The following is a 17,334-nucleotide window of genomic DNA, read 5'->3' as shown; positions in this document are numbered from 1 at the left end:
TCGAGGATAGGAGTCTTTGTATCAATTATCTTGGTCAGGATCAAGAGGCTTTCGAGGTGGAATGGCAAACGTAACGTAATGGAGGTTGCACGTGTTATTCAGAGGTGGCTCTTTTCGGCTTCACCTTTGCCTGGCTGTGGCGGGCCCGATGACGCTGTGCGGTGTTGACGGGGAAAGCTCGGTTAAATAAGGTGGGGGGAAAGTGGTTGCTGATAAGATAAACTTTGATTGTCGTCGTGACGACGGAAACGTGTTTAGCCCAAAAGGGAGTTGCGTTGGCAAAACACCAAGTTCACCATCATCACCGTTTAAGACTGTAGAGGAACTCCCTTTTATAGCTGTTATTAACACAAAATCTTTCACATTTGAGTCAAGCACTCCGACATAAGCCGCAAAGATGTTGCTCTCCGAAGAACCCGCAATTGTAAGTACTTACTCCTAGCCCCATTTATCTAAGCTAACAAACCCAGCTCATTCATCATACCATCGAAAACTTCAACATCGCACCAGACAAACTTGCCGTCTCCCGTGTTACAGAGTCACTTTCGACACTCCAACAAGCTCGCGACCTTCGCGTTCGTGAGGCAGAATCCTCACTGAAGAAGCTCTCTCGTCAGCTCGCCACACACACATCGCGACACGACGACCTCGTTGCGTCACACTCATCAGCGGATCACGCGTCCAACATCGCACGCCTAGACACCCTGAAATTTCGTACCGCCAAAGCTGCCGCTGATGCTGAAACCGACGCTGAGCGCCTTGCTCTGACGGCCGCTGACCTCAAGGCTCGTCTTCGCGAGCTGGAGCTTCAGGGCGTGGAGGGCGATGCGGCAGCTAATGCTCGACGCAGAGATCCAGTTGATGACGAGGTGCTGCTGAGGCTCAAGGTGTATCGAAGCCTGGGCATCGACATTGAGAGGGACGAGAGGGATGGTGAGTGGTCCAAGGCTGTTATTCGGAATGATCGCAAAGGGGACGTGCATGTTGTCAACATGGACAAGAAGTTCTCGCGATTCTTTTACGCAAACTACTTCTGGCAGACTCTCTAAGAAGACAATCCCTTCTTTTTGGTTGGCCAATGTTATCATGATAATTTATTTACGCTGGGTTGGCGTTGGAGGCGTTGCAGATACCAGGAATAGGACATTGCAACCATTATATCATTTCAGTATACGAGCAATGGCAGATTAGAATCCCCCCTGTCGTTTTCTTTCGAAACGGCATTGATATCTTATTTTTGCATCATCATAAATCCAGATAATTGACAAATTCTCGCTCAAACGCCAATGGAAACCCCCATAATACCATTTAACTGTGACACTTTTGGTCCCGTGCCATTTACCTCCTTAACCACAACCTTTCATTAGATCATTATAATAGTTTACACGATCGCGCAGAGAGTCTGAGTCGTTCTTACGCATCGACGACACCCTGAGTCGGGAGTTTTTTCAGTCCCTTTGGAGAAGTTTTGAGGCTTGGAAAGTAACTGTCAATGAATGACTTGTTTGTAAAAGCGATCCGAGGGCCAGAAGGTGTCCTTGTACGGGAGCTATTAGGAGATGCTAAGCGTTTTGCTCCTGGGCTTCGGTTGCGACCCTTCATCATGAGATACCCGCCTTCTCCTGGTGTCGTGGGGCCACCAGATGGGGAACGATGATGATTTCGCCCATGGTGTTGCTTGTCAGGTAATTCAAGTCGTGAGTTTATGGCAGTCCATGTTTCATCGTCACCGCCCAGGCGCCAGCCACCAACACCTTCGAAGTCTCGCTCTGGACCAATGCTTGGTAGTAAGCCAAGTCCCTTTTCGCTGATTGGAGTGGTAGTGCCTGCCGTGGATAGAGCACTGGAGCTTCTTCTATGCCGACGACGTCGCAAAGAGGACTCAAATGCTGTTGAACCAGCAGAAGCAGGTATAGGATTGGTATAGAGCGTTGCAGGTGACGGTTCGAGGAGTTGATGGTGAGGATGATAAGTATTTGGATGGTAAGGGCGAGTCTTACGTCCACCCAAATAATGAGGAACGAAGGAGAGAGCAACGTCGAGATACACTGCCAGAACTCGGAGGATGAGAACAGAGAAAGCGATAGTAGTTGTGATACCAGCGAAGACAGCAAGAGGAACCGTGACAACAAACAGGAAGGGCACGACGAAGGCGTATACAGGGTTGAGGAGTGCCATATTGATGGTGTTACAGAACGAGACTAGCAGCACATGACCACAGCGACTTCGAAGAGTGCTGTATAGAGGCGTGGAGGTTATCGACGATGTAATTAGCGGTTACAGATGGGGGCACGGGCTATAAGGAGAAAGAAGATGTGGAAATGAAAGAATGAGAAGCAAGAGGAAGAAGAAGGAGAACCAAGAGGAGGGCGACTAGTTGGTGTAGAGTACCGATATGTACATAGAATGGATGGATGCCGCTCTAGGACGAGATATGCGTCGACATCCCCCAAAGCCGTGATAGGATAGATTGTTTCCGGGGAGCGAGAAAAGATGCGCCGCGGAGGGGTTAAGTGCTTGAGCCGGCGAGAATGTAGCGTCGGTGTACGGTGAATGTGACTCTACAGGGTTGCATCGAGCTGTAGCTGAAGCAAAGTAGAAGCCGTAATTATATGTATCTCGGGAGATGGGAAGGAAAGAGGAGAAGGCATAAGGTAAAGGAAAGCGACGGAGGTCTAAGGTGAGGAGGATTACACTTGGAGGAGGCAATCACATGTGAATGGTGTTTCGCCTTGGCCTGGCTTGGCTTAGGTCGGTTTGCATGCTGCACTTGCCCATTTTTATGGTGTCTGAGGTGACTGTCGTACGGCAACGCGACAAGCCACAGGGAAGGATCGTGCGGGGAACCTGCACCAGGAAGAGATGCAAGTGATAGTAAACGGTAGGAGGAAGCTTCATGTTGGCAGAAGGAGGGTCAATGATACCTGCCAGACTGTACAGATAAAGCAACGTCAGTGGTGGAATGCAACGATGAGGAATGATTGCACATCATGACGAGCCTTTCAATGCACTTGTAGTATCAAATCCCTATCACAATGCTGATATATCAATGAACTGAATGACTACATTAAACTTCCGAGTCTCTGCGCCCAGTGAGGATCGACTGCAACACAAAAGGACCCTGGAATCGGTGGGTATACTAAAAACTGTCCAGCAACTTACAGCAACTTACAGCAACTTACAGCTTCTGCCTTACAGCCACTGAAGCCCATTGCTAACCAATATCAACCACACACGTCACATGAGTGATTACAAGCCGAGGCAGTTGAAATTCATTCACAAACTTGAAGCTCGGCCTCCCAAATTCACTAGATGCAAACTAAATCTACCCCAGATTAACTGAATGCTTATCATGTTCGTACTGTATCGACTGATCTCATCATAACTTAACCCCACTTGGAGCCTCGATAATGCCTGACCCCATCATGATCCACATCAGCTTCCCCCGCTGACATCACCCAAACTTGTCTTTCATAGCCCCAAGCCTTCGATACGTTGGCCATTGAGGGTATCAATCTCATACGTGCTTCTTTCGACGGAAACTTCATCTGCAGTGCTAACTAAACCCCGCTATCTCGACACCACTTTGGCTCTACCATTATCAGACCATCAACACCAACATGTGTCAACACACCCATAACTATGATGAACCTCAGCAGTCCAAGCCAGAACCTGCAGGGGACCAGCCCCCATTCCCCTGGCATCTGCCAATATGCGACGCCCACTGCCATCCAACAGATACAATGGCTTCGGTAACTGATATACCCTCTATGCGTGCAGCAGCTTTGACCATCATGGCAACACGTGCCCAGGACCAGGACCTCGTTACAGATGTCGCTAGCAACCATTCCAACCCGGATCTTAAATCACTCTTGCAAGGAAAATCCGAAGCAACAGATACCTGTGCTATTCCCTCCTTTGGCTGGCATCCATGGTTTTCTCATCTACTCTACGACGACTCGGCCGACACTCCGACATTTCAGTCCATCTCCGGCTCCGAGACCGACAATGCCGCCAAACAAGCACATTATAATGCCGTTCTACAGCCAGTGCCTTCACCAGACTTTGTTGCTTCTCTTCCTTCCCCTATCGCTATAAGCTCATTTCTCAATGCAACTGAATCCCGTCTATCCACTAGCTCTTGCGCTCTTGTTGGTGAGATCGGCCTTGATAAGGCTTTTCGCCTCCCAGAACCGTGGCAACCATCAGACCATGTCGAGAGAGATTCAACACTCACACCAGGGGGTCGTGAGGGCCGACAGCTCAGCCCTTATCGCGTGAAAATAGAGCACCAGCGTGATATTCTTGCCGCACAGCTTCGTCTTGCTGCAAAAGTTCGCAGAGCTGTCAGTGTGCATGGCGTGCAAGCTCACGGAATCTTGTATGAGACACTTGCGGCAACGTGGAAGGGCCACGAGCGGGAGGTTATAACACGACGAAAGCGCCGTCTTGTGGCATCGGGTGCCGAGGACTTCTCAGACGACGACGACGACGACGGCAGTGACAAGCCATACCCCCCTCGAATGTGTCTGCATTCATTCAGCGCTAGTGTCGAAGTATTGAGGCAGTATCTGAACCCAACAATCCCGGCTCGTATCTTTGTCTCATTGTCAACAGCTGTCAATTTAAGCACTGATGCTAGCCGGAATAAGACTGACGATGTCCTACGGGCCCTGCCTGATGACAGCATCCTAGTGGAGAGTGATCTTCACATTGCCGGCAAACAAATGGACAGTGCATTGGAAGACATGTACCGACATGTTTGTAGGGTCAAGGGCTGGAACCTTGATGAAGGCGTCAAGAAAATTGCGAGAAATTACGAAGAGTTCATATTCGGGTGATAGACAAGACGAGCATGCGTGAATAAGCACAAGGAAAATAGATCAGGCACAAGAGCGTATTATAGAGATGTATGTTTCAAGTTGTGGTATTAGATTGCTATAGCTTCTATTGAGCGAGAGCGTTTGCTGTTTGTAAATACAGTTCCCAATATCCCACATCTGATGCGCATAAATTTAAAATAAGGAAAATCTGGTGTATCATAGTAATATGCAAAGGAAATCATTCATGCCCAAGGTCATTGAGTCTAATTTAGTTCTTCGTATCCCCCAGGACATCACTGGCATTGGACCCGGAGTTTGAAGGGGTATAATCGGAGCTGCCAGGAGTGTATCGGCATCCATCTGCTACAACCGACGAGTCACGCTCATCGTCGTCGTAGGCAGGAAGGTTTTCATCCGTCTCCATGAAGCCGGGGTATGCTGTGGCAGCAGTGTGGTGCGAGGGACGGGGAGGAACAGGAGGACCGGCAGCGTAACTGTAAGAACGAGCATGACTGTGGTGACCCTCCTCGGCAGCGACGATGCCTTCAACCATATGAGCAGCCTCACGGAAGGAAGCAATCTCCTCTTCCATGGTAACACTGCTGCAGGAAGATGATCGTCGGCGTCGCTCACCGCTGAGCATAGCCTCCTTCTCATCATCCTCGTTCTCGATCCATCGAGTAACAAAGGCACGGTAAGCAGCCTTCAGAGCAGAGTTCTTACGACGCTCGTCGCGAGTTTGGCGGAATGCCCGGCGGATAGCACGACGAGCCTCGGGGCTGAGACGCGCTACACGGCGGTGAATGTAGGCGATAGCAATAGCACAGAAAAGAGCGAGAGCAATGGTCACGATTCCAAGGATGATAATGATGGGATGGTGAGGAGGCTGAGGAGTAGTTAGCGAAACGAATTTAATTCCTGGTTGAAGCATTAGACTTACAGGTGGAGGGGGGTGGCCCTCATGATCCTCAGCGCCGAAACCACCGTGCCATGCTCGGGCCTGTCGTGATGAGTATTGTCTCCTCGGTGAGCAGGTCAAGGAGGGTTTGCATGTCGAGGATCGCAGGACCAAGGGGAGCGTATTGGACGGGGAGGTTGACCTCCTGGTCAGGGAAAGCCAGGCTGACCGTGGCGAGGAGGCGGCGGGGGGGTGAGGAGTCCCCTTGATGAGGAGGATGACTCCCCCGCTGATTACCGCTCCCATCGTGAGCGCCATGATGAGGACCATGCGGGTTCATGAGGAGGTGGGGGATGTCCAAATATGCTATCATAGAATCTGTGGGCCGAGTGTCGCACCTCCTCACCAACAGTGTGCAGAACACACTGCACGCCATCACACTGCTTGATCTTCTTCATGGTCGAGGGGGGTGGGGGAGGATACTGCTTGCCCAGCTTCTTAGCAACAGATGCCTCCCTCTCCTTCACCAGTTCCTCAAGCTGAAGAATCTGCTTGTGCAAAGCATTCAGTTCCATAAGCTCAACCTGAAGTTCCTCCTCGGGATCCTGGAAATCGCGGTCGGGATACTCCCAGATGGGGGGTGATGTAGAAGCGGATTTGTCGTCAGAGGAGGACTCCTTGTCCTTGCTGAAAGGCATTGACAGACTCCAAACATAGGCGGCGTTTCCAACATCGGAGATTCGGACTGGTGCGGTTTGCTTGAAAGTCATCCAGAAGGAAGACTCCTGAGTAAGAGCCATGTCGTCGAGAGCCTTGACATTAAAGCGCATAGACTGGCCGAAGGGAAACTCTTTGGGACCGATGCATTCGAAGTCCCAGTCTGCTGAAATAGTGGTCTCATTGTTGACGAGGAAAGATCCGACACCGCGACCCTTGGCGTCTTGCTTGAGGGGTTCGCCATTGAGGGTGATGCTGGCGGGACCACAGACTTCTTCTGATTCCTCCACATCAAATCGTAGTGTCTATTACATGTTAGTTCATGGCATTGTAATCAAGTCTCAAAGACGGACCAGAGGATAGGATTCGGATTCGCTCAAGGGGAGCTTGACTGTGACGAAGGCTGAGGGTGTGACATCGAGAGCTGAGGGGAGAAATCCCATGGGAGGAGGTGGCGGAGGAGGAGGAGGAGGATGGTGAGGTCCATGAGCCAACACCAACGTCGGTGCTAGCACCATGGCAGCCTGAGCAAGGCCGCGCATAGTGAGGTATGAAGGTCGAGAATATCTCTTGTTATGGTAGGACACTGAGCAGTTTCAACTGCAAAAACCCCTCTTACACGGCAGAGCAGGGGATATAACGCAGGCAGCCACGCTACAAAGAAGCTTAAGGCAGAATGATACGAAAATGAGACAAGGAGCGAAAGGGTTGATAATTCAAAGAAGGGAAAAAAAGAATTAAGAGCAAATACGAGACGAGCTGAGTCGAGGTGATGACATGCCCGTGGAAATGAGAGCGAAAAAGCCCACGCGACTAGACGGGATGTGGGAGCCTGGCCACGCGGATGCCTCCCAAAACAGGCCCTGTAATGGCCCTGTAGCGCACGATGGCCTAGGCACTGAAACAGCTCTGGAGCCCTGTTGAGTCTAGCCTGGCTGACGGCCTTATCTTGAAAGGGTCGGGCTACGCAATCAATCAACCCACACTTTAAGCGAGTGGCCAATCATTAACCATGAGCTGACGAGTCCATCCTTCAGCCCCCGGCCGAGTCTTTGGTGTCGTGAGTGGGGCAGAACGGCATCGGCAATTCCCTTGCCTTGATTGTCTTGGCAGTATTTGAATATGGCAATGCCTTCAATATTTTCAAGATGCCCAATGAATCATTAACATAATGTTTTCTCCCTCTTGCTAGTTGTTACTGACAACTTGGATAGTTCATTCATCAGACATATATCCCAAGAAATTCAAACAAACACAACATCAGTGAACAGCGAAGAAGCATTATAATACTCTCTTGGGTATGCATATGTTGTGCTAAGCTCTACTTATCTTCTAGCATGCAATGAATACTCGCAGCTTGAATATCAAACAATATGGCCTTCGGTATGTACATGCCTTGCTAGATATCTGCTGACGTGCTAGACCAATGTTGCCCCTGAACATGCTACACGTCTCATTCAGTCGTCAACCAGAACACTTTTATACAAACAGACCACTGCCTCATTCATGCCAGAAAGTCACTCAAAACCTGCACTCGAGTCCTCGCTACCTCAGAGTCTTCGCCCATAACCTGCATGATTTGGATCATGCGTGCTGTTGACATGTTAGCAGGGAGGCCAGGAATAACAAAGGCATCAATACTCACTGATATCAGCTTTTGCCCTGACAAGGAGAGGATCTCTTGCCATCATATCTGCACCACCTGGTTCTCGAGCAGCCTCCTTCAGGACATTTCCGATACACAGCGCCTCCAAGAAAGCTCGGTGGTTGAACACCCACCAAACACGTGCTTCTATCTCAAGAAGGGTGAAAAGAAGGAAGAAAGCTGTAATGGCGTCGTGCGCTGCCTCCAGTGTACCACGAACATTGACAGGAACATCAGGGCTCTCGGAAGCATGAACAAGCATCAAGTTATGGAAGTAGTTGCTCGTCAGGAACAGGGTCTGACGAACCACCCTCTTATTGGTTTTCGCGAGCGCCGTGATACTATCAGGATCCCAAGACCGGAAGACGTCAGGGAACGAACGGTAAACAGCTCGGAAGTCAGCAATCAACTTAGACTTATGCCTTGCCGTAGTGCAGATTGGTAGGTCTAACGATCTTGGTGAGCAGATCGTCTCCTGAACCAAGTTGGCCAAAGTCCAAGAGCCTCGGATATATGCCGTATCTGTTGGGTCACTATTTGCAATCGAGGAGCCATCGTCGAGTAGGTCTTCCACGGAAACATCTGTATGTGTCGCAGACGGTGGCAGGGAGAGTAAGACGGTCAAGAAAGTATCTTGGAGAAGTACCGCTTGCCAGACCTTACGCCGCTGCTGCTTCTCAAACAGGGTGGCATTTGGAGTCACTAAAAGAAATCAGTATAAGAAAAGTAGCAAATAAAGAAAACAGTCACCCACCAATATTTGGATCTCTATGAAGACCCATAGCATAAGCTTGCCGAATCAGAATACCTGCAAACGCCCACCCATCTGAGGCATGGTTGTCGTTTATAAGGAAGTACACTAGCAATACCATAGCCTGGATTGACCGTAACGATGCACTGCTAAGATATGATGCGATACGGAGAGCTTGGTTGCTAGCCGAAGCATAGAACTCTGCTGTCTGCCTTCGCTCCTGTGGGGATGTAGTCGATGTTACAAACTGAGTTCCCAGGGCCAGCATGACAAAGATTAATGCAATGAAGGACGGATCTGTATCGGTCTTTTCTTGCTGATTCATCTGCCAGAAGTGTTCGTAGTCCGCATAGAATGTCTGGCGATGTATCATGGGATACACGGGGTCAACACATTCGAAGTATCGGCTAAGTAGTATATCGGCTTGAATCTTGTCTGGAAGCACCGAGATAACCTCAGGCAAGCCCCCTTCGCAGGTCCAGTAGTTGGCAAATGGGTGCTCGGACCCGATACCAAAAACGTTACTTGCAGAAGGCAAGGAATAAGGAACGTTGGACAGAAGGCCGATAGAGAGGGCAACAGCGCCACGCGAGGTTGCCCTGGGATCATTCGACATACCCCTATCTGCGATATTTGGAATGGGGGACTTTCCACTAGAGCCAGACTTCTTCTTTGGGGGTTTCGTCATACGGCGGCCATTGGCGGCTGACCTGGTGGTCTCCCTATTTGATTGTTAAACCAGAACATATAGTTACTCAGTCGGGAGGCTTCATACTCGAGAAGGTTTGCGACATGGGCATATCGGCATTCAGTCTGTCGTTTTATGCCTAGCTAAAGGTTAGTATAAAACCAGCAAAACAACATCCAGGTGCACTTACAGGCAAGACAATGGGGTCGACCTCTGTCGCACTTTTAACGGTGTTAGTAATTTATCCAACGAACTAAACTCACTTTCACGCAAAAGAAGGAAGGAAGAGGGATTGTTTGGGCATGCTCAGACAACCCAGGATGATCAAATTCCATACTGAGCCAGAATGTCGGGGTAAAGTGGGCTCATCTCATATGGGGGAACATGAGTAGAGATGAGTGAGATGATATGCAGACAGCACGACACAACATGAGAAAATGCATTGGAGAAAAATGTCGCACCTTGGTCTTGCGCTCTACACATTCATGGCATGAAAGAGTTGGCTTGTTGCGCTTTTGCTTCTTCTTTGGAGGTTCCTCTCCATCCACGGGTGTCGACGCGTCTTGATCATCTGCGTCAGGGAGATAATCGCCAGTAGGATGCCTTGATGTCGTCGAAGCTGATGCTGAAGGTAACCGGTGGGAGATGGATGCAGGGGATGTTGAGGCCGATCCTGGTGTCAAAGCCGAGGATGGTGGGTGAGTTCCGGGAAGAGGGAGAGTTGGATGCGAGGCAACGGGACCAGGACTATACGTAGACGTAGAATGTTGAGGCGGCAGATGTGAGGGCGAAGGATTTGAGAGAGATGGTGGTGGTTGGTGATGAGTGTGACGCGGAAGCGCCCGCTGTGATAGATCCATTGACGATGATACAAAGCTCACCAAAATATTCGGTCCAGTGGATGAGTGCCTTTTTTGAGGGTATTACAGGCGCGTCAATTGGACGTTGCAGAGTGGGAGCTGGATCTGAAAGAAAATGGGGCTGAGATCTGGGATTTACCTGGACCGAAAAGAAGTTCGATTGGATCCAGAGCTGGGACTGGAGCTTTAGCTATTGCTGGAGCTGGAGCTCTGATAGCTCTGGGCTGGGGATAACTTTAGGTTGAGGTGGAAGACCCCGGGAATAATGACTGGAATCTGAGCTGATACGGGTTGCTGATTTAAACTGACGCGGGAATGAGTTTATGTCGCCGGAACTCGGCTGCTGGCAGTGGGCGGCGCTGGAAATAACGGCCGGATATGGGCAGCCGCGGCAGGGCAGCGGCAGCGGTAGCGGCAGTAGCTGGGGTAGAGCGACCAGACGGCAGAGAGTTTGTTAGCCCTGGGCAATATAATTGCATTAGAACAGCCGTAACGGTAGGTAGACAACGAGTGATAACGACGGTTGGCGGGAGCATTCAGCGACGGATATAGTGAGAGCAAGCACTGTATCCGCGTCGGTAGGGCCAGAGCGTAAAAGAGCCTCTTAAAGTGCAGTGTCAATCCAAGGGAATAACAAGGTCGAAATGGAACCGAAAAAAAAAAAGAGAGAGACCCCGGAAAAGAAAAGGGAATTGCGAAATGGGACAGTAGAGGAAAAAGAGTCAAAAATAAGAGGAGTGATGCCCTGGGCGTGAAAAAAAAAGGCGGGGGCGGAGCAAGTAACAAAGTGGGAATGGCAAAAGCGCTCTAGAAAGTGCGCTCTTACTAGTACTGTAGGTACCTTCCCACCGGGAGACCCCTAACTTACCATGCCTCTAATGGAAGTTGTATGCGTTAGGTACGGAATTTGCGCCCGCTGGCGCGTGGTTTTTTGTCTTCCGTACCTGTCCAAGATCAAGGGTAATAACAAATTTCATCCATCCATCTCACAAATTGCGGCTGTTTTTCTTCATCTTACATGTATCTTTTTCGCGTACACCCGTCTGATCGATGTTAGACCCTTCTAGGGGTATCCATACGTTCTACGACTCAGGCCATACTTACTCAGACGACGCCCTACGCATTGTCAAAGTGAAGACTATCACGAACTACCTGCGGATAGCTACCGAATCTTGACTTGACCTCATTTCGTTGTTCTTGTTGGCTTTTTGCACATAAGTAAGACTCAGTGAGACTCTGGCGTTCTTCCGACCACACTCGATCGCCAAGAGCAACCACCATTGGACGCCAGATCTACAACTATCGATACAAATCGAAATCACTTCTGACAGGTGCAAATGATTGCAGCAGATTGTTGACGCCCAATTAGTGCGAATGGGAAACTACCGAACTCCCCTAATGCAACTAGCCCGCAGCCATGTTCCGTCGAAACCTATTCCTAGACCCCGTTCATTACTCGATACAAAGGGGTAAATAACATCAGACTACGTATGAGTCCAGGTTTCCTACATTCTCTGGCATGTCCGTCTGATCTACTTGGTCTCTCCCACCTCGCTTCGAAACAAGAATTGGCCATCCCACTCTTCAAGCGAGGCCTTTCACTTTCAGCCTCCTTTTTCCACTCTAGGCTCGGTCAGGTACCCCTTCAAGTGGTACTCCGTGACTATCAAGAGCTAAACGGTGCACGGATCGACCGAGGACTCCGTTGATGGTTGAAGGCCTCGTCAACAAGTGCCGACTCGGTCAACTAGTACGTACGTCGTCGCTCGATTCGCAGAGTTGACACAAAAAGTGCGCAGATCGATATATGGAATCCACCAACATATTCCCATATTTTATTCCAGCCTTTGTTTGGGGACATCGCGAAATGTCACCATTGGATTTTGAGAGACCCTTGGGGAAATAACATGCAATATGGCTGGCCCAGGCCTAGGGTCTTTTTTAACTAAAAGCTCAATGACCAAGTTATGATCATCTCCACTTCGCTGAGCGCCGCTCCAGCCCTGACTTACTGAGTCAATTCAAAATATCTCACTGTGAGACATACATGCAGGCTTGGTCGAAATGCCATACCATGGCAGAAATACGGTAATTTGAATATGGGCGAGTGTCTGCGCAATTAGTGCAACCGAAGGAATCACGCTTCGAGGCCGTTGCTATTTCAGAAGAATGTGTTTGAAACTTCTCACATCAGCTCATATATCACCCCAGCGGATTGACCGGTACTTGAAAAGCGACGCTGATTAAATTGCAACGCAGAAACTTGGAGTTGGAGGCCAGGCCGAGAAACCATGTTAAGGTTTGGTAGTTCTGAATGGGCCGCATCTGAAAACGATCGTCGCAGAAGCAAGACCAACCCGATCCCAACAGTCCGGCACCCTGGTAAAGTCGGGCGCCAGCGGCTTTGGTTGAAAGCCAAGTCTTCTGGTCGACCGCCTTGAGGAACTACATCGCTCCGACAAGTCCTAGTCGATCTCCGTGCCTGAGACGAGCATCTCCAGCTTTCTCCGCTTAAGCTGACCTACCAGAGCTGCCGGAGGAATCCCAGTCGTTGATAGTCAAACTCAATATCAACTGCGCCCCTGTAAACGGAAATGGAACGGAACACATGAACACTTCCTTGATCTTCCTTTTCTTGTATGCCGCGTTCCATCAAATCCCTACTCTCAACTCTAAATCCCCCTTGGACTCTACTCGCCGGCTCATGACGTCTTGTCTGATCACCAAGAATGTAGCGGCAGTTGGCAGTTGCGCTACTGTGCATCAACTTACGTACCAGGTAAGCTTCGAGAAAGAATGAGAGAAGCGATGTCGATCCTTTTCTTTTCCTCTCAATCGGAGTCCCCCGAAGCACTACCCTTCCTCTCCCAACACACCAGACACGAGACAATAGTGGCCAATTTACGCGTGGGAAAATATCAAGAAGCACCATTTTTGTTGGTCGATCACCCCCCCAACTCATTCAAGATTGTCTCCCTACATTACGATAGAGACGACGGCAATTCGTAGTTTCGTAACAGCCCCCTGTTCGCGTCACCAACTTCCGCTGGTATTGCCGCTCCCTCCGTTGCTAGCCTCCCTCAAGCCCCGGACCCCGGACGGTCTAGAACAATCAGAGAGAACTTCTTTGACCAATCCGAGGCGGAGCTCATGACGTACGCAATGTCCCTGCGGCAAGTGACAATGTTCTGTGCCAACATTGGCTCCTGACTTTGAGCGGCCACCTCGTCATATTCTTTGCGTAGCTTGCATTTGGCGATATCTCTTTTTGTAGTAATTAGAGCTGTTGAACCCTGGCCGGATGCATCACGTGGAATGTCAACAGTTCTTGAACAATTGCGATGAGCGTCTGTGCTAATATAAGTTCGCAGGCTAATTAGTCATAAGCTGCAGGATCAGACGAGGTCAAGCGAGCCTAGCAGAGTCATTAGTGATCTTCAATTATATTTTCCATGACTAGTTGTCAACTTCATGATGCAAATCACCAGTGTGTTACGTTGCAGCGAGAAAGACCAAGCTTAACACTATAAAACCTAAATGGTGATACTACGGGTTTATAAAACGATCGTGAAAGTACGACCCGAGGGCGGAAATATTCTGGACATGTGGGTGGATCATTGCTGGCTCAGCCCTGGCTACCTAGACTATTGCAGATGTCTGAATCCTGTGATGGTTCATTCGTATCGTTACCCTGTACCGATATTTGACATGGGAATTAGCTTGAGGTAGGTGTCATACCGCTGGCAATCCAGCAGTCGGCTCTTTGGCATATGCTCCCAGCTTAACTGTTGTCGTAATGACTCATAGATCGATATTCCGATGATTGACCTATGATGCTGAATGTTGAAGTGGGGTTTGACGACCTCAACACTACCTACCAGCTTCGCTCACAACAACCTCACGACGGTCAAGTGCAGCAACAAGGTTCCCGTAATATCCCACAACTCTCACTGCCAATGAGTCCTGTAGCTCGACCCATCCAACGAACAACTCAGATTCTCAGCCACCTCCAACACACAATGTCGGCACATCACCCGATACCAGCAGCGCCATGGCGCTCAGCTTTTCTGTCCCACGTTGATAAGATGGAATCTCCAACTTTCATGCTCAGCACCCTTCACCACCATGGCTCTTCAGTCACTCCTCGTTCCCGCACCGTCGTGTATAGGGGCGCGTGGGCCGAGATTCCCGTCAACCCCAAGAACCAGGCACCTCTCAACCCCTCTCTCTACGAGAGCGACCTTCTCACCATCACCACTGATGCTCGTATGGAAAAAGTCCCTGAACTATCAACAGATGGAGAGGATGTCCCACAGTCTGGCGGCGGCGGACCTGTCGAAGCGGTCTTCTGGGTCGTAGAGACCAAGACTCAGTGGCGTCTTCGTGGCCGCGCCTATCTCCTCGGCCAAGATATCGATGATCCATCAGCCTCACACGTCAGGCAAGAGATAGAAAAGCATATGCGCCTCAAGAACAATGACGACTCGGGTTCCTGGAACTGGGGTAAAGAGATAACTGCACACTTTGGAAACTTGAGCCCTGGCATGCGAGGATCTTTCCGAAATCCTCCCCCGGGTACAAAGCGAGATGAAAAGCCCGCCCCTGGACTCGGACTCGGGCAGAAAGTTGAAGACCTTGACGACGAAATTGCAAGGAGGAACTTCCGTGTTGTGGTGATTGTGCCAGAGGAGGTGGACCAGGTTGATCTAAGTGATCCCGAGGATGGCAGGAGATGGAATTACCAGTTGAAGGATGGTTCCTGGGAGAAGACTGAGTTGTGGCCTTGAAATAGTACACTGGCACCAGGGAGTAAGAAAAATCCTGATGTTAAATCAAGGTGCTAAAATAAACTGGTCTAAAGGCCTGCTAAGATAGAATAAACTTGCCTAAGTCTTTTCATTACTTAGAAAATAGGTCCTAAGTTTTCTTGCCCCCCCTTGACTGGCTAAGACACATGTTGAGCTGTTCCCAGGAGATCCCTTCTAACAACGTGCTTCTGTCGAACATTCGACATGTTGAATAAGCTGGCGCGAAACAGAGCACTCAACACTATTGTCTAGATGAACTCACGGATGTATCTTGTTTTCAGTCATGAGTATTTGTGTACTTGGGTGTGCTGACTGGTGATCTGAACGAAGGACTCAAGTAAAAAACCAAAAAATGAGGCCCAATATAAATTCCTTTGGAAGGAAGACTGAAGGAGGACTGTTTTCATTGGGACTATGCTACATGTATCTAGACTCTCTAGTTTCTGATCTTGAACTTTCTGATGTATGGCTACCAGATCACGATGAATCTGTCCCGACCAAGCTGCTAAATGAAGCCTTAGGGCAAGAGATGTACAGTCAGAGGATGCCGGAGACATTGCTCGCTTGCAAAAGCTACAATGCCATTCCGTACGATGTTACGGCCAGTATTCGATGGCCGTGGACTGTTCATACATGTAATGCCAAATTTACAAACGTCGTAAGTGCAAGGAAATACGACAGACAGTCCATGGTAAGTATGGGCTTGTATGATACACTTGTCCACCCCCGTAGACACGATTTCTTGGGGCGTGGACGGCGACTTACAAATTGGTCGATATAAGCAAGACACTCGGCTGCTTTACTGCTATTATGACACCAAAAGCTCGCCGGGGAGCAGAAGCATCCAATATCCAGCAGATTCATGAAGACTACTGTGCGAAATAACTCAAACAGTCCTTGCATGTATCGTATCATGCGGCGCGATGAGGTTGCTATTGGGCCTGTTCGTGAGATTGGATAGGGGATCTTGCTGTTGTTAAATACCTACACTATGTAGCAGACGTAAAAAAAAACACGAAGAATGAGTAATTCATTATAGTTTGCGTCTGTTATATTAAAGAATAACTGCTAATGATGTGACGGCAGCATCCCAAGCCCTATTCAGTTCCTCCTCTTCGCCTTGTCTGAATTTGGGAAAATTCACATCCTACCATTGGAACAACTCAAAGATAGGACAAAATATAAGAAATTGCAACATGTAAAGGTTCACCCACAACCTTTGATTGTTCATGTTCCTTGCCTACGCCTCACCAAGGCGAACAGCGAGTGTGTAAGCTAACTACTACTGACGCCCGCGTTTACACTCGACAATACAGTTCTGGAACCTTTAGGAACATGAACCAAGCTTTTGGTATAGACTTGATTCAGTCTGTTATTCTCAAAACCTTACCAGGAGTCGTAGATGTTGAACTCACCATCTCCTTATGTTCATTGACCAGAGGGTTTCAGAACCAAACAAAAGCCGTGGAGACAACACCATTCTAACTTCCAAATGTTTAATTGTAATTTGTGTATATATATATATTATAGTTACGTTGAAACTTAGCCACAATGGACCGGATGGTGCGATCATGATGCAGACCCGTGATATATCTACTTTGCATCGAGGCTAATCCAGCAATCTCAAGGTTGGGACTATGAATGTGAGACACTGGCAGTAGTAAATGAGTTGCTAGCCTTATTCGCCCGGTGACTTGTACGTAGATGTGTTCGCAAACATTGCCTCATTGACATCCATCGCGTTTTCTCAATCTCGACTGTAGTTTTCCTGAACCAGGACCCTAATTCGTATCACACAGCCCTGTAATCCGTGCGAGACATCCTGAGGTCAAAGCATAAGTCCAGTCATTATCGTGTCATAATATTATAACGTCAATTGCATACTGCCCAGCAATTTCCGTTACATCAACATCGCACGACCACGTCAGCAATTCTGCGAAGAATGCACCCAAATCTGTGCCCAGACACGGATTTCCTATTATGAAGGATTATACGCCAAGGGCTTCAAAACTGGTGCCTAGTTCAACGAGTAACATATGCACCGTAAGTGATCGCCGCTACAAACCTGTGTCAGAATACTTGATGGGAATTACTCCGCCAGCAGGAAGACAACACGAGACCCGTAAGATCAAAGATCTGCGATC

The 17,334-nt window shown here is 49.1% G+C and overlaps 8 protein-coding genes across 16 annotated transcripts; 3 read left to right on the top strand and 5 right to left on the bottom strand.

The window, feature by feature from the left end:
• The first annotated feature begins 260 nt into the window (after positions 1 to 260).
• Positions 261 to 2,667, top strand: FOXG_06382 (kinetochore protein SPC24). The gene is made up of 2 exons (XM_018385030.1): positions 261 to 424; positions 471 to 2,667. The coding sequence occupies exons 1-2, from the start codon at positions 398 to 400 to the stop codon at positions 1,047 to 1,049; spliced, it is 606 nt and encodes a 201-aa protein (XP_018242213.1). The 5' UTR covers positions 261 to 397; the 3' UTR covers positions 1,050 to 2,667.
• On the bottom strand, positions 1,035 to 2,732 carry FOXG_06381 (uncharacterized protein). The gene has a single exon (XM_018385029.1). The coding sequence runs from the start codon at positions 2,176 to 2,178 to the stop codon at positions 1,414 to 1,416; it is 765 nt and encodes a 254-aa protein (XP_018242212.1). The 5' UTR covers positions 2,179 to 2,732; the 3' UTR covers positions 1,035 to 1,413.
• A 322-nt stretch (positions 2,733 to 3,054) lies between these two features.
• Positions 3,055 to 5,075, top strand: FOXG_06380 (uncharacterized protein). Of its 2 annotated transcripts, none has more exons than XM_018385028.1 (2): positions 3,055 to 3,130; positions 3,199 to 5,075. In XM_018385028.1, exon 2 carries the CDS (start codon positions 3,621 to 3,623, stop codon positions 4,839 to 4,841), a length of 1,221 nt encoding a protein of 406 aa, XP_018242210.1. In that variant the 5' UTR covers positions 3,055 to 3,130; positions 3,199 to 3,620; the 3' UTR covers positions 4,842 to 5,075. The 2 variants fall into 2 exon arrangements, with proteins under 2 accessions (XP_018242210.1, XP_018242209.1); XM_018385027.1 differs by having other exon boundaries at positions 3,175 to 5,075.
• On the bottom strand, positions 3,387 to 3,503 carry FOXG_19234 (uncharacterized protein; the record flags this gene model as incomplete). The annotated part of the gene is made up of 1 exon (XM_018399430.1): positions 3,387 to 3,503. The coding sequence occupies one exon, from the start codon at positions 3,501 to 3,503 to the stop codon at positions 3,387 to 3,389; it is 117 nt and encodes a 38-aa protein (XP_018242211.1).
• On the bottom strand, positions 4,899 to 7,260 carry FOXG_06379 (uncharacterized protein). The gene is made up of 3 exons (XM_018385026.1): positions 6,792 to 7,260; positions 5,764 to 6,743; positions 4,899 to 5,709 (listed from the first exon to the last, which is right to left on the bottom strand). The coding sequence occupies exons 1-2, from the start codon at positions 6,978 to 6,980 to the stop codon at positions 6,015 to 6,017; spliced, it is 918 nt and encodes a 305-aa protein (XP_018242208.1). The 5' UTR covers positions 6,981 to 7,260; the 3' UTR covers positions 4,899 to 5,709; positions 5,764 to 6,014.
• Positions 7,261 to 7,566: 306 nt separating this feature from the next.
• FOXG_06378 (uncharacterized protein) lies at positions 7,567 to 11,329 on the bottom strand. 8 transcript variants are annotated; one of them, XM_018385018.1, is made up of 6 exons: positions 9,984 to 11,329; positions 9,713 to 9,743; positions 9,610 to 9,661; positions 8,838 to 9,556; positions 8,084 to 8,785; positions 7,567 to 8,031 (listed from the first exon to the last, which is right to left on the bottom strand). In XM_018385018.1, exons 1-6 carry the CDS (start codon positions 10,380 to 10,382, stop codon positions 7,943 to 7,945), a joined length of 1,992 nt encoding a protein of 663 aa, XP_018242200.1. In that variant the 5' UTR covers positions 10,383 to 11,329; the 3' UTR covers positions 7,567 to 7,942. The 8 variants fall into 8 exon arrangements, with proteins under 8 accessions (XP_018242200.1, XP_018242203.1, XP_018242204.1 ...); XM_018385021.1 differs by having other exon boundaries at positions 9,713 to 11,262; XM_018385022.1 differs by having other exon boundaries at positions 8,838 to 9,661; positions 9,984 to 11,262.
• A 1,574-nt stretch (positions 11,330 to 12,903) lies between these two features.
• FOXG_06377 (uncharacterized protein) lies at positions 12,904 to 13,314 on the bottom strand (the record flags this gene model as incomplete). Its single annotated transcript, XM_018385017.1, has 2 exons — positions 12,904 to 13,098; positions 13,159 to 13,314. The coding sequence occupies 2 exons, from the start codon at positions 13,312 to 13,314 to the stop codon at positions 12,904 to 12,906; spliced, it is 351 nt and encodes a 116-aa protein (XP_018242199.1).
• A 462-nt stretch (positions 13,315 to 13,776) lies between these two features.
• FOXG_06376 (uncharacterized protein) lies at positions 13,777 to 15,345 on the top strand. Its single transcript, XM_018385016.1, has 2 exons — positions 13,777 to 14,107; positions 14,190 to 15,345. The coding sequence occupies exon 2, from the start codon at positions 14,213 to 14,215 to the stop codon at positions 15,167 to 15,169; it is 957 nt and encodes a 318-aa protein (XP_018242198.1). The 5' UTR covers positions 13,777 to 14,107; positions 14,190 to 14,212; the 3' UTR covers positions 15,170 to 15,345.
• Positions 15,346 to 17,334: the final 1,989 nt, after the last annotated feature.

Source organism: Fusarium oxysporum, chromosome 2, assembly GCF_000149955.1.
Source record: "Fusarium oxysporum f. sp. lycopersici 4287 chromosome 2, whole genome shotgun sequence".
In the NCBI taxonomy this organism is placed as follows: domain Eukaryota; kingdom Fungi; phylum Ascomycota; class Sordariomycetes; order Hypocreales; family Nectriaceae; genus Fusarium; species Fusarium oxysporum.
Note: the sequence above shows the minus strand (reverse complement) of the source record. Positions and strands in the feature narration are given on the sequence as shown.